The sequence below is a fragment of the Podarcis raffonei genome, chromosome 5 (assembly GCF_027172205.1).
Source record: "Podarcis raffonei isolate rPodRaf1 chromosome 5, rPodRaf1.pri, whole genome shotgun sequence".
In the NCBI taxonomy this organism is placed as follows: domain Eukaryota; kingdom Metazoa; phylum Chordata; class Lepidosauria; order Squamata; family Lacertidae; genus Podarcis; species Podarcis raffonei.
Window position 1 is genome coordinate 6,518,683 of NC_070606.1, and position 14,516 is coordinate 6,533,198.

A 14,516-nucleotide genomic window follows, 5' to 3' on the forward strand; every position below is an offset into this window, starting at 1 on the left:
AGAAGGCAGCAGTGCATGAAAATGTTCTTTAAAATGACTGTACCAGACAGATTTCTGTTTCCTGTATTACATTTATTTCCCACCCCTTTTCCAAGGCAGGTTTCTTCCAAGCCTAGATTCCTCAGCATCCAAGCATTGACCAGAACTGCATAGCTCCAGCAAAGCATTTGCCTTGTGTGTCTACAGACACACAACCAATCATCCCCAGAATCTGTGGCAACGTGAACAACAATTCTTGTCATTTAAGGAACCCTGAAAGGGTTTTGCAGGAGAAAATCAGTCTCTATAAGACTGAAAACTGACAGAGAGAAGCTTCTCCACTGATCACTACACTTAAACCCATCTCTTATCTCAATGTCTTTCCTTGAAATTACCCATAAATTCATTTGCTAAGGAAGAGAGACACCAAATTTGCTTGTTCGTTCTAGGTAAAATTTCAGTGGGAACTTGAATGTCTTCTTCTTGTTGTTGTTTTTTAAAAATTCTGATTTTTAATTCTGAGTGCCTCACCTTTCATCTTGAAGTGTTGCCTACTTTTTTGGAGAGAATGCTGTGGTGCCCTGATCATCTTGGCTTCTAAGTTGCTCAGGGAAGCTACACAAGTAGAGGAATTATTTTATTATGTATTTTGTGGGGTTTTTTTATTATACCGACTGGAGAGGTGGCGCGCAGCTATGGCAGCAGCTTCTTTAGCCACGCGCCACCTCACCAGCCGGGAGAGGGTGCGCGGGGCTAAAGAAGCCATAGCCCCAGGCTTCCCCGCCTTTCTGCTGCTCCCTGACCTGCTCTTTGCTTCCCCCCGCCAGCCCCAAAGAGCAGGTCAAAAGGAACCTGAAGCCTGGAGAGCGAGAGGGGTTGGTGCGCACCGACCCCTCTCGCTCTCCAGGCTTCCAGGCCTGAAGGCGACTGAACACACCTTAAACGGCACCTTGTTTTAGAGGGGGAGAACAAGGGGGAAAAAATTCTCCCCTCTTCAGCGAAGAGGCAGGAGGCGCTGGGCAGAGAGGGGGAGATTTTATTTTCCTTGTTCTCCCCCTCTAAAACAAGGTGCGTCCTATGGTCCGGTACGTCCTATAGAGCGAGAAATACAGTAATTTTATGTTGTGAACCATCCTGAGAGGTACAGATAATGGGCAGTATATAAATTGAAGAAGAAGAAAAGAAGAGGAGGAGGAGGAGGAGGAGGAGGAACCAATGTTGAAGAAGCCAACATCAGGGATGCAGATAAGGGTGAGGGCCCATGGTTCCATTTGCACTGTCAGGTGAGTCTGGGGTGTCTGAAGAGGGATAACATTAACCTGTAAAAGCTATCTGTGGCCTGTGGCACTTCAGATTTTCATGGGGAGAGGTCCATGTTTGACTGCATGCTCACCAAAACCAAACTTGCCTGCACAAAGAAAAATAGTGCGTTGTCAATAAGGCTCAGGTGAAGTGCTCCCCCAGATACCCTCGCTTTTTTAGTGCAAGCTTCTACTACAGCGATGCAGTCCAGGGAAGGTTCTTGATTCTGCTGAATGTATATATTTCCTGTGTCAAAAAAACAGGGCGGGTGCAACCGAGAGAATCAGAGGAATGTAAGAAAATCAAACTTGCACTAACTCTGCTGATTTTTAGTCACAAGAGGGATGGTAATACTCATATGGAAAACAGTCAGGAAGCAAACTGGTCAAGGACCAAACTCGCCCCCCCCATCGCCGCCCCTGACAAAAAGAAATATTTTCATAAAAGAGGGTTGGCCTCTCCTGGTTGATGCCTGATCCTGAGCTGAGCCAAACTGTTAGTTCAGGTGGCAAGTGGAATCAGCTAGAACTCTGTTTAACGTTTGCTCTGTAGCCTCTGCTACGGTTTGCCGTATCATTTTCCCTCCAACGCATTTGGGCTGTTGACAGTAAGAAAAACTAGGGAAGAGAATTTGGAGAATTACAGGGATGGAGAGAAGAAAAGAAGGTTGTTAAATGACCTCCCGTTGGCATCGCTTGCTAAATAACTAGCAAGCATGAAATGCGACAAGATTTACAATGTTCGGAAAACCTGCTATGTAATCAGCAATGATTCATATGGTAGAAAAATAGAAAGAGAGAATGAATTTGGGCTGGGCAAAGAGGAGGCTTGTTCAAGAAAAACACACAAACAGGGAAACATTTTTCTCAACTGAGACAAGCCGATTACACTGAGAAGATCAGGGGAACATCTAAGTGGAGACACAAGCAAGATATTAACTGAGACCGGATCAAGAGCAACACCAAAATTAGTCAAAAAGGAGAAACCAACAACTTACGGAGAACTGGAAGTGCAAATGGTCTAAAAAAATTATAGCAGCCGCAAAAGCAGCTGGAATGGAGAAAAGTGGGAGGTCTCTTTCTCCTCTATCTCACCTTCTGACACATCAAAGGGTATTGTGGATCGAGGGCCCGGCCCCCGCTATGTGAAATAAACACACAAGGACGCGTGATATAAGGTTAATGGGCAAGAAAAGGCCACAACTTTATTGATTACAGCAGTGAAAAGGTATTGGCTTAGGCATTGGATGACTATAGGAGGTGGGTTTATTCAACAGTAGGTGGAGCCTGTTGATGCTGATCCAACTATAGGCTCACCCCTGATGTCACCGAGGGTCGTGCCATGGCCTCCCGCCAAGCAGGCATCGGACGGAATACACGACCGCCAGATTCCTTTAACGGAATACCCACGGTAGATAGCATAGGCGATGGCCACACCTAGCCCTTGACACACATGAATCCAATGCCTAACCTACCCACCAATACCACAAAAGTTGTGACGATTGCTACGAGGTAGGCGAAAAAACCAAAAAGCCTAATGCCAAATGGAAAAATTCCTACCAGGCCCCCCAGACAACCGGGGCGACCAACCTAAGGTCCATAGCAAGGCCAAAAACCTAGACCCTAAGCTAAATGGGAGTGGAGGGTGGGTGACTCGCTGCGGGACGATGACGACTGAGGAGGAGGCGGAGCTGGAGCCGCAGCATTAAGCTGCTAAATACGCCCCCCGGAGACACCTGGTTGGCTGCCTCCGGTGGGCATGGGCACCAGCCAGGTGAGGAGGGGCGGGGCTAAGGCCCCCGGCCAGGGGCGGAGCTCGGGCTCCCGCCCACAACCACTCCCCTCTCTTCCAGGGAGGAGAGTCTTAAAAAGAAAGCTGAGTCAGAGAGACAGAGACGGTGCTAAATTATCCTTTCAAAACAGAGGACATGCAATCAAATGAATCAGAAGCCTTGTGCAGATGGTCATGTTTATGGAGTGTAGGCATGGATATTGGCAGGGAGGGAGTGGGGGACATGTTCTAGGGCTCATGGGCAAATTGGCTGATACAGAATCGATGCACATTTTTCATAGAATAGGAAGCTGTGACCATGGGGTCTTAAGCGTGTGGTGCTAGATGGCATGATCCACAGGCAGCAGGTCCATGCATGCTCAGGTGCAAGGAGCACTGTAGGGACTACAGTCACAAGTCACTATAGGCCGGACAGAGAAAATTCACCAGTCTTTTGATTGATTCTTCTACCCTACACATATTTGTACACAATTTTTGCATAATGTACGCGTAGAGAGTGATTTTTTTGCATGTTCTTTCCACCTGTATATAAATGTTTATGCCCACTTTACATTTTATATGCATTTTTGTGCATGCTACTTGGCTGAGAACAGGACCGCACCATTTGGAGAAGGGCGAATTCTGAAGGATGCTTGTGTTTCGATTTGTGTGCTCTTCCGGAAAGTGTGACCGCGATAGGTTTGCCTTTAAATGTGAACTGAACTGGCTTCTCCTCCATCCGTAATTGTAACTTGGAAATCCAGAGTGAGGGGAGTGAGAGTCAGTTGGTGGGAAGGGAAGTGGCTCCTAAATTGATCTGCATTAACTAAACATTTTTATTTTATTTTTTGGTTTCAGGCAGAACACAGCATCCCTTGGTTATTCGCGAGACTAAATTTTGGATCTGAATATTGTTGTCCACTGATGTAAACAATGATCATGAACCATTCTTATGGCTGGTTTGATCAGCTTCACTAACTCTTGAACGAAGGTGAGCAAAGAGAAGAGAAAAAGACATGAGCATCATATTGTGCACTGGACAGCTTTTCCAGTGGCGCTTTATTTTCAGTGGGATCCACATTTCCATGGAAGAGGGGGCCACAAGTGGCTCCCCAAAACCAATGAGCTTGCCCCCCTCCCCCCATTGCTGGACTTCTGTCATTGACATATACTTTTTTCCAGAGAATAATAATAATAATAATAATAATAATAATAATAATTTATTTATTTATACCCCGCCCATCTGGCTGAGTTTCCCCAGCCACTCTGGGCGGCTCCCAATCAAGTGTTAAAAACAATACAGCATTAAATATTAAAAATTTCCCTAAACAGGGCTGCCTTCAGATGTCTTTTAAAGAGAAGATAGCTGCTTATTTCCTTCACATCTGAAGGGAGGGCATTCCACAGGGCAGGCGCCACTACCGAGAAGGCCCTCTGTCTGGTTCCCTGTAACCTCACTTCTTGCAATGAGGGAACTGCCAGAAGGCCCTCAGCGCTGGATCTCAGTGTCCGAGCTGAACGATGGGGGTGGAGACGCTCCTTAGAAATATACATTGCCTCCTCCATGCCACTCCCTACACAATCCCAGCCAGTGGTACAGAAATTGGTCGTCTTCCACATACCAGCCCATATAGTCAGCGGCGTAGCGTGGGTTGTCAGCACCCGGTGCAAGGCAAGTAATTTGCGCCCCCTAACCCGGGGCAAGGCAAGTAATTTGCGCCCCCTAACCCCTAACCTGCCGCCGCTGCCAGCTTCTTCTTGCTGCTGCCTGGGCTGGGGTATTTATGGTAAGGTAGCCACGGCGGGGGCGGCGGGTCCGTGTCAGGTGATCTGAGGCGAGTTGCCGCTGGCGCTGCCGCCCAAATGACGCCACTTGCCCGGAGGAGGAGGAGGGCAGAGAGGCGAGGAAGATGCAACATGGCCCCGCAGCTGCTGCAGCAGCGGCGGCGGCGGGGCTGTGAGGAGGGGCTGCCTGGCGCACCCTCCGCGGCCCTGACACGTGGGGACCGCGGCGAGTGCTGAGAGCCGCTGCCTGCTGGACGCCTTCAGCCCGGACGCGCACACAGCTCGTCGGTTCCGCGAGACATGGGGCTCTGCTACAGCCTGCACCCGAGGCTCTTCGGCGACTCCGGAGGCGGCGAGCGCGCCCCCCCAGATGTTGCGCCCGGTGCGGCCGGCCCCCCTGCACCCCCCACACTACGCCACTGCATATAGTTCATGTTATTTTGCACAACAGCTGTTTGGGGAGCCTGAAAGAATCTTAAGAAATTCTTCTTCCAGAGCTCAGCTCCAAAGAGGAAAATATGCATTTGCATCGAAAGCAGCGAAGCCAGCTCAAAGTCAGCCCCGAAGAACAGGCAGGTTTTCAGTCGTTTCCATCGGCTGTGGTCTCTTAAGTAGCACCAGAGGGCAGACAAGTGATGCTCAGGGAGCAACTGAGAGGCCGAGCAGTGCACTTGCTCCATTTGGCACCATGCTGGCTGTCCTTTTCCAGGCTACGTTAGCTGGAGTTTCTCTCTGACACAAAGTGCCACATATTTAGTCATAGCTGCAATTTCAGAGTGCTCTCCCACAGCACATGTACTTTGCGACATTGTTTACCTGGGAGACGAAGCCTGCTGAACAGAACATTAAAAATCTGCCTGCTTCTGTGTAAAGGAGTGCTAAGAAATGCCTCAAGGAAGTGAACTTCATCTCTGGCAGTGAGACATGAAAGAAAATGTATTTCACAGCAAATTAGTTTGTTGTGCTTAATATGCTACCAGATGCTTAGGAACTTTAAACAAAGAAGGACTTTCTTCCTTTCTGGGTAGTTCCAACATAAATAAAGCAGCTTTTGGTTTTTGCTGAGGTTGTTGTTGTTGTTTTTACACAGCCAAGTCAACAAATCCAGCGTCATACCATCCCTAGGAAACTTGAATGCACACACAAAGATAAGATTGATGGGATATGATATTGACATCTGGGAGCAGCACACAGAAACGCCATTTACCTTCCCGCCAGAGTGGTACCTATTTATCTACTTGCACTTTGACGTGCTTTTGAACTACTAGGTGGGCAGGAGCAGGGACCAAACAATGGGAGCTCACCCCGTCGCGGGGATTCGAACCGTCGACCTTCCGATCGGCAAGCCCAAGGCTCTGTGGTTTAGACCACAGAGCCACCCGCGTCCCAATGCAACAAATGAATGACAATGTCTGCATCCTTACTAGATATGTCACACACACACACACACACACACACACACAAATATAAATAAATCAAAAGGATGCCATCATAAAAGCAGGAACTTCTGACTGAGTGCACCTGAGTAGTCAGACGCCTTGGCGGCCTGCCATCTTCTTCCCCTGCCTGATGAGAAGCCTGAACTGACCCAAGACAGGGACTCCACATTCCCCCAAAGGAGGACTAAATGTCCCAGCACGCCTGTGACATTAATCATGTCCACCCCTGCCAAGGTGAAAGGAGTGTGAGTCACACCATCTTCCCACCCGGCAGGCTGGGACACGCATTCCCTCGGGTGTCCTGGATAGGTGTGTGATGCTCCACCAAGGAAGTAGGGCAATCCTTTGCTCCCATTGGCTCCCTCTTCTCCTGCCCCAGAGAAGTCTAGGGACCTTGCAGCCGGCTGGTGGGGAGAGGCGGCGATGGAAAGTGCTCTGGGTTTTGTTTTGTTTGTGCACAAAGCACTGATCCTTTTTACATACAGGCATCCAGACACCCCTTTCAAGGGTGAACAAAATGATGTGTTTTTGGTTTTTTTCATTTCCAAGGTAAGCTTTGGAACTAAGTCACAATATGTTTAATGAGCCTTTGTCCAAAGTAATGGTGAACGGCCTGAGCCTTTGAAATAGCTGTCAACTGTACAAAAATGGAGAGCTTTTAACAACTCAATATCTCGAGGTTTTCCTTGTACTAAGCATAACTCTTCTCTTCCCATTACTGACATATTCATTACCATATCTTTAAAAAAAGCCAGCCACTATTTACTTACGATGTTCTGAAACAATTTATACCAAAAGGGGTCAAATTTAATGGCCACATCTAAAGAAAATATCATAAATAGAGACAGTAAAAACAAAACAGAACCGCAAGATTTAAGACACATACGCTCATAATTTAATGTTTGACAAAGCAAAGCCTTATTCCAGGGCAGGAGGTGCTGATGGCTCAGAGACAATCCCTGCCGACTCACGGAAATGCAGCCAAAGATTAGAAAAGCAGAGTTTGAGAGACAATCAGGAAATAAGCAGTTTGGCAACAGCTGTCTCAGAAAAACGGAAGACGGGCATATTCAAAAGAAAAAGAGGAAAAAAAGATAGCAACAGAAACTGTCAACATGAGGAAAGGGATGAATGGAGAATTTAAAGCATCCTGAAAGGAAATATATATCTGTTGGAAGCCACCCAGAGTGCCATGGTATAATAATAATAATAATAATAATAATAATAATAATAATACATTATTTGTCCATGCATATAAAATAAGCCAAATTGGAAAACACGACACCTACCGTCCCAGGCCTGGGATATGGAATCCTCCCATCGTATTGCACCCAGCGGTGGTCCACACTCTCCTTGTGGGCATAATGTCCATTGAAGACAGCTCGGATATCGGCCATGCTGTACACACAAACAGCAGAGCCCTTGAATACAGAGCTGCAAAAACAGAAGCAAGTTGTGAGTGCAGCGCATTCAGCTCAGCACCTGAAAACAACCACTGACTTCCAAGATCAATTTACGTATCAAACTTTCAAAGCGAATAATTCCTTCTTCTTTTTTGCATGATAACAACAAATCTCCCCATAAGTACACCAGGGACTTTTTGGTGGGTGAAAATTACATGCTCCATCATTTGCATATAATAGGAAATGAACCAGATCAAACTGGTCAAATTCAATATACTCAACAATATTTAAAAAGTTTCGAAAAATCCCCACTGCTTTCAAAGACAATCTAGATACACATGTGAAATACTTTCTTGTTTGCTTTTACTAAAAAGGGAGGAAGAATCTTGAAGAACAAACAAAGTTTTCTTCCACCCTCCCCAAACCTCTGCAACATGCCGTACATTTGTGGCAGGAAGAACGTAAGGTTCCTTGATAGATAAATTGACATGGCAAGGATTCCCAGAGGGTGGGAAGCTACAAATCATTAACTGAAAAGTATTATAGTGCAGGGACGTGGGTGGTGCTGTGGGTTAAACCACAGAGCCTAGCACTTGCCGATCAGAAGGTCGGCGGTTCGAATCCCCGTGACGGGGTGAGCTCCTGTTGCTCAGTTCCAGCTCCTGCCAACCTAGCAGTTCGAAAGCACATCAGAGTGCAAGTAGATAAATAGGTACCGCTCCAGCGGGAAGGTAAACGGCATTTCCGTGCGCTGCTCTGGCTCGCCAGAAGCGGCTTAGTCATGCTGGCCACATGACCCGAAAGCTGTACGCCGGCTCCCTTGGGCCAATAAAGCGAGATGAGCGCCGCAACCCCAGAGTCGGTCACGACTGGACCTAATGGTCAGGGGTCCCTTTACCTTTACCTTATTATAGTGCAGAATCCACTGACTGTCTCTAGATTATCATGTATAGTGGACTTCATAATTAGAATTATAAAATTGAAACAAGGCTCGGGAACTAGCAGGCCCTGGGCTAAATCCGCCTGCTTCCATTCCCTATTGCCAATTCTAAAGAGAAAAGAGGGGCAGGGATGAAATGCCTGTGGAAAACCTCCATTTTGTCAAAGTCCCTCAAAAATAGTTGCTGACCAGTTGTTTGAAGTAATAATCTACCAAGCACAGTTCCCATTGAAGTTGGAATCCATCTTATATGGGTTTATGAGAGGGTAATGGTTGGTGGGCTCTGCTGAAGGCCTGACATACTGGCTTGTAACCCTTGCAGAGTTTTGTTTAAACCTTGAAGAACAGAAGGGATTCCATGCTAAATGGAAAGCTGGGCTTGGATGTCAGCCATATGTTATGTTTGTATCTTGCCTTCCCCACAAGAGCTCAAAAGTGCATTTTCGCCTCAAAGCATGACGGTGAGAACTGTCAGGCAAAGAGAACGTGCTTTGGCCAAGCCTAATAGCTGGATCTTGGACTTGAACCTTGATCTCCCACATCTGAGCCCGGCGCTTCATCTGCCACACCAACTGGCTCTCACTGGGGGGCACTGAGAAAAGCACAATTTCCCTTCCTGCGCTTACCTCCTAAGGTGGTTGTAAAAAGGCAAAATAATATTTACTGTAATCCAATCTGAGGCCTAGTATTGCATTATAAACCAGCCATAGACGCTCCATTTTAGTTTGTGCACAGGTTTGGTCTCCAGGAGTAAAGCGTACCTGGTGGTAGTGAAGACACCATAAACCATAGGATTTCTTTCATCTCTCGTAGAAAGTAAGAACACGTCTTCTGCAATGGAGAATATGTTGCTTTTAAAGTTAAGTATGTAGGTATTTTCTTACTTATATGCATTTTTCAAATTTGCAAACTTTTGGCTAACCCCTGAAAATGGCTCTCACTTTTTAGTTTCTATTGTTGCTTAGGTAAATAGTTTACTATTTCCCAGACCCTAATTATTAGTATGCCTCACTAATACACTCCAAACCCATAACTGCAAATGCTGTACATGTGGTAAGCCTCTGTGCCTGCCCCTCACTGCATACAGAATATAACATGTGGCAAGATGTTGCACATGGACGCGCAATTCCTGCAATCTCCTCTTGTCAAAAAGGAGAGCATGGGAGCAAGTAGCTACATGCAGAGTGTGTCTCTTGTGGTACCCTACATTACACAAATGTTGGGCAGTGCATGTGCGGGCCCATGGCCACGTGTCCAGACACAGGCTGTGTCAACCAGTCTGCAAAAGCAGACCAAAAACAAAACAAAACCCTGAAATAAAAGCTATCAAATTTGTAAATATCAGTCAGTGTCTGAAGTCCTGAAAGGGCTCCATGCTTATGCTTGTACCGGCACAGGCACCCAGCTTAAGCCATTTAAGCCACTGTTACTCTGTGTGATGGAATGTTGTGATTCAGAGTTATTTTATACTCCAGCTCATTCTCTCCACTTTGGGACTGAAAAACTTGTAGACACAGAGTGGCCAGGTAGACATGAAGACCTGACGCAGAAACATCTACAGTGGTACCTCGGTTTAAGAGCAGCCCTGTTTAAGAACGATTCGGTTTACGAATTCCACAAAACCAGAAGTAGTGTCCCGGTTTGCGAACTTTACCTTGGTCTAAGAAAGGAATGGGACACGGGTGGCGCTGTGGGTTAAACCACAGAGCCTAGGATTTGCCGATCAGAAGGTTCGAATCCCCGCGACGGGTTGAGCTCCAGTTGCTCGGTCCCTGCTCCTGCCAGCCTAGCAGTTCGAAAGCACCTCAAAGTGCAAGTAGATAAATAGGTACCGCTCCGGCGGCAAGGTAAAAGGCGTTTCCGTGCGCTGCTCTGGTTTGCCAGAAGCGGCTTAGTCATGCTGGCCACAAGACCTGGAAGCTGTACACCAGCTCCCTCGGCCAATAAAGCGAGATGAGCACCGCAACCCCAGAGTCGGTCATGACTAGACCTAATGGTCAGGGGTCCCTTTACCTTTTAAGAAAGGAATCCAAACGGTGGAAGGGCACCGGCAGGGGCAAACGAAGGCATTGTGACACCTGGGGCGGGGTGCCGCTACGTAGTGACACCACACATGCGCTGTACATAGTGGTTTGCCAGCGGCAGCACTCCAGTGCTGTACAGACGGTGCTGGTATACTCTGCTCACAGCTGCAGCCACAAACAGAGGATCTACTACATGCTGCTGTAGCAGCGACGGAGGGATCCCACTGCCATCCGTACGGCGCTCAAGCTGCACTGGCAGCAAACCGCTATATACAGTGCATGTGCAGCATCGTTATGTACAGCACATTTGTGCAACGCCGCACATGTGCTGTACATAGTGGTTTGCCGCCGGCCTCGGGATCCTTTGGTCGTGGCTGCAGCCGTGAAGGGAGGATCCTGCCATGGCGGGGCAAGCTCCCGCGGGGTGCCTTCTTGTCACCCCCCCAGACATGGCACCCGGGGCGCAATGCCCCCCCCCCGTTGCAACGCCACTGGGCACTGGCGGCGGTTTAAGAATGGTTTCGGTTTAAGAACGGACTTCCAGAACAGATTAAGGTTGTAAACCGAGGTACCACTGTATTTTCCTTCCTTCTTTTGCACTGAGCCACACCCACGAGACTCATAAACATGATACGTCCTCCACTGAAGGCCCAGCTCTGCTTCACTAAAGTGGTTTCCAAAGTCTACAATTTCAGGCATGGGGTAGCTGCTGGAATGCTTCCCTGCAGCACTCCCCTCCCTCCAGATAGAAAGCTAGCATATAAGGGGAAAGGGTTCTAGCCTAGCCTTTCCCTTTGCATCCTATTATTCTGTGTGCAAGGTTTTCATTTATTAAAATGCAAATGTATTCACCCATGTGAGCTCCCACCTGCCATCTAGATTGCCACAGAACACGAGGTGAGCAGCTCGGTTTCTAAGCACAAGTCATAAACAAATACATTCTCTGGGTTTGTCGTGTGCTGCTTGCTTTTCCTGTACAAAGCAATACAGACGCCAAGGCTCCATTTACCTGTCCAGGCATGGTTGCCACCACTTGGCTATTACTCACATGCTGTTGTAATTAGTAGGAATAAAAGTGTTTGCTCACTCACAGGATTCTTGTTTGCAGAGCTTTGTATAACATGTTATGCAGGTGTCCCAAAGGACTGCTCTTACTTGGCTGTCATGAGGAACCACATGGGTGGAAATCTTTGCATTTAGTAAGATTGGTGTGCAAAGAGCAGCAGAAGAGGACCCTGTGGCATGTCTAAAGGGAGGCCAGAACTTTGGCTTGGTACTCTCTAGAGATATCGGGTCCTCCCTTAAAAAGGGCACATATTGTGGTGAAACCTGGACAACCAACACCCTGTGTTGTGGGTGGGTACAATTGGTCAGCCACAACACCCGATTGGTAGGTCCCTCGAAGCTGGGTGCAATCTGGCCAATGGAACGCAGTCCAAATGGTTCGAGGGACCTATTTATGCCCATGCACGTGACCCAGAGCTTCCTCTTTCAGCGCGTGCATTCGGGACACCCGCCCACCTCTCCCTACTTTTAGGGCTTGTGCATGACCTTGCTATGCCGTTGTGTGTCATCTATTATTGGGACAGGGGTACAGCAGGAATTTCCCCCACTTGGCTGATTGGCTGTTGCTGTTTGGGTTTCGCCTGCCACATAGCAAATCGTCACAACTTGTAAGGATGCAGATAGGCTCTGGTTCAGGTGATAGGGATGGGAGAACGCTCTCGCCATCCCTATGTGAAGGGTATTCCGTTAAAGGAATCCAGGGACTTGATGGTTTAGTCAACCCCTGAGAGGGTGCATGAGTCCAGGGGGACATTTGGGTGGCAGAGACAGCCTGTTCCTGGCTTTCCGCTTATCCAGGGGTTCACCCTTGACTGACCTATGCTGGAACCCTGGGTCAGTGCTACCTGCATGGCAGGGAGCTAGTCGAACCAGAGCCTATGCAACCAGTCACTTTCTGTAATCAATAAAGTTTTGGCCTAAATTCTGCCCAAAACTAAAATTTGAGTCGTGTGTGAATTTATTTAGGGGGGAGGTTTCTGGGTCTGAACATCCAAATTTTATGACAACAAAACCTGCTTACAGGGGTCGTCTTGGATACTGTGCCACAAAAAGTCCCCTAAACATCAAGGGGCTGTTAGTTGACCTCTACAGAGAAAGATTACACTGTACACATTTTTGTTCCATATTGTCTGTCTACCTTACAGCTGAGCCCATTTTGGGGGCAATTTGGGAAGTGAGGGTTTAAAGAAATTTCCCATGCCCCCAGTAGCAGCTACTTTCAAATGAAGAAAATGGGTTTATAGAGTCTTGATGTTCTGTGATTAAAGAAGGGATGGGAGAGAGAGACAACCACTAAAGCTGAAATTCACTTACGTAGCTCGTCAAAATGTGTAGCTGCTCCCTCTGGACCTGGGATTGAGCAAACGAGTCTGGCTTTCAGGAACGTGGTCCACTTGTTTATCAGACTGCGTTGGCCCCCCATGTCATTCTGATGGAAAAGAAATAATGTAATTTAATTTCTGTTGGAAAGAAAGGAAGACTTTTACCTAAACAGCTTGAAAAGGTGTAACATGCCTGTTTTTCAGAAAAAAAACTTTTTCAGGAGGGGGGAAGAGTTATGAAAATGAAGCGATAATATAGCATTTTCTACACTGGATTGGAGCAGAATACTTAGCTGCAGGAGATTTTAACAAGCTGAGCAGCCATTTGTGGACGAGTGGGATCACAGTCACCCAGTGTACCCCCAGCACAAGCACCTCACCTTTCTCTGGGCCTGACATAGACAGATGAACTTCTTTTTCCATATGTAGGCCCCAGTCTAACACAGGTAGACTCAACTCATACAACTAACATGTCTCATAAAATCCTGGTAGCACCTATGCAATGAATCCTTGGATGGTTTTTGAGTAGAGCCTGGGTGGCCATCTGTCATGGATGCTTGAGCCGAGATTCCTGCACTGCAGGGGGTAGGACTAGATGACACCCCCCCCCGGGATCCCTTCCAACTCTATGAGTCTATGAATAGCAGCACCAGAAAAGAATATCTGAGGGGCAGGGGGCGAGAAGGGGCAAACAAAATATCTGATTGAAGGTGAGCTTTGTATCAATAGGATCAACTGGATCTCTTTTTTTAAAAAAAAGATATTTATTAAAAGTTTAATAGTTATAGAAAAAAGAAGAAAGAAACAATAAAAAGTTCACAATACATCAAAAATAAAGAGAAAAAACAAAAAAACAATACAACAAAAAAAGCAAAAACATTTAAAAAACACATCCAATATCTACATATCTCTACCTTTCATTTACTTGTATCATCGACCTCCTCACACCTCCCTTTTTTTGTATTCTTGTTCAATTAGCTATTTCAGCAAATCCTTTCCATCTTTCTTAATTTTTGTTCTATAATTTATCTTAACACAATCTAACCTTAAATTTCCACTTTAACCCATTAACAATCTATTTTTACTTAATTCTTTATAACATTTCTGCTAAGGCCATATAACTTCATTCCAGCATCCTTCTAACATTCATTAATTTTACAATATTTCTGTAAATAAACTTTAAATTTTTTCCAATCTTCTTCCACCGACTCTTCTTCCTGGTCTCGGATTCTACCAGTCATTTCCGCCAACTCCATGTAGTCCATCAGCTTCATCTGCCATTCTTCCCGGGTGGGTAGATCTTGTGTCTTCCAGTACTTTGCAATGAGTATTCTTGCTGCTGTTGTAGCATACATAAAGAAAGTTCTATCCTTCTTTGGCACCAATTGGCCGACCATGCCCAGGAGAAAGGCCTCTGGTTTCTTGAGGAAGGTATATTTAAATACCTTTTTCATTTCATTATAAATCATCTCCCAGAAGTTCTTAAT

At 46.6% G+C, this 14,516-nt stretch overlaps 1 protein-coding gene across 1 annotated transcript in view; it reads right to left on the minus strand.

Annotated features, from left to right (window-relative positions):
• Positions 1-14,516, minus strand: part of SEMA3D (semaphorin 3D) — a 192,611-nt gene that overhangs the window by 53,118 nt on the left and 124,977 nt on the right. The window contains exons 9-11 of the mRNA XM_053387700.1: positions 13,022-13,136; positions 9,380-9,449; positions 7,565-7,709 (exon numbers count right to left, since the gene is read on the minus strand). Coding sequence (XP_053243675.1) covers positions 7,565-7,709; positions 9,380-9,449; positions 13,022-13,136 — 330 coding nt within the window. The remainder of the gene's footprint in view (positions 1-7,564; positions 7,710-9,379; positions 9,450-13,021; positions 13,137-14,516) is intronic.